Source organism: Eimeria mitis, genomic scaffold (genome assembly GCF_000499745.2).
Source record: "Eimeria mitis Houghton genomic scaffold, Emh_scaff990, whole genome shotgun sequence".
NCBI lineage: Eukaryota > Apicomplexa > Conoidasida > Eucoccidiorida > Eimeriidae > Eimeria > Eimeria mitis.
The window spans coordinates 6,840-7,574 of NW_013577271.1; the positions used below are offsets into that span (position 1 = coordinate 6,840).

A 735-nucleotide genomic window follows, 5' to 3' on the forward strand; every position below is an offset into this window, starting at 1 on the left:
GCTGCTGCTGCTGCTTGTGATGCTGCACCTGCTGCTGCTGCTGCTGCGTGGTGTGCTCCTGCTGCTGCTGCTGCTGCTGCTGCTGTTGCTTGTAGTGCTGCACCTGCTGCTGCTGCTGCTGCTTGGCGTGCTGCTGCTGCTTGGCGTGCTGCTGCTGTTGCTGCCTGTGGTGCTACAGCTGCTGCTTCTTTTGGTGGTGGTGGTGGGTGTTGCTGCTGCTGCTGCTGTTCTTGTTGCTGCTCTTGCTGCTGCTGCTGCTGCTGCTGCTGCTGCTGCTGCTGCTGCTGCTGAATTTGGTTGAGTGTTTGTTTGCTGCTGCTTCGCAGGGGGGGTGACGGAACTATGGAATTTTGACGTGCAGCTCAATGTGCAGCAGCAGCAGCAGCAGCAGCAGCAGCAGCAGCAGCAGCAGTTTCAGCTGCAGCAGCAGCAGTTGCAACTGCATCAGCAGCAGTTTCAGCTGCAGCAGCAGCAGCAGCAACTGCATGCGGGATTAGCAGCAGCAGAAGCAGCAGCCTTTCACACAGCTAGGGGGAGCCCGCTTCTGCTGCAGCAGCAGCAGTTGCAGCAGCAGCTGCAGCAGCAGCTGCATCTGCAGCAGCAGCAGCAGCAGCAGCAAATTTCTGTAGTAGATCCATCTGCACTACCAGCAGCAGCAACAGCAGCAGCAGCAGCAGCAGCAGCAGCAGCAGCAGCAAAAACTCCTTCAAAGAGGAAGCATCCTAGAGGGGGTGT

General features: G+C 58.5%; 1 protein-coding gene across 1 annotated transcript in view; it reads left to right on the forward strand.

The window, feature by feature from the left end:
* EMH_0026860 (uncharacterized protein) overlaps positions 1-735 on the forward strand; it is a gene marked incomplete at both ends in the record, with an annotated part of 2,523 nt that overhangs the window by 1,604 nt on the left and 184 nt on the right. Inside the window, one exon of the mRNA XM_013502679.1 lies at positions 327-733. Coding sequence (XP_013358133.1) covers positions 327-733 — 407 coding nt within the window. The remainder of the gene's footprint in view (positions 1-326; positions 734-735) is intronic.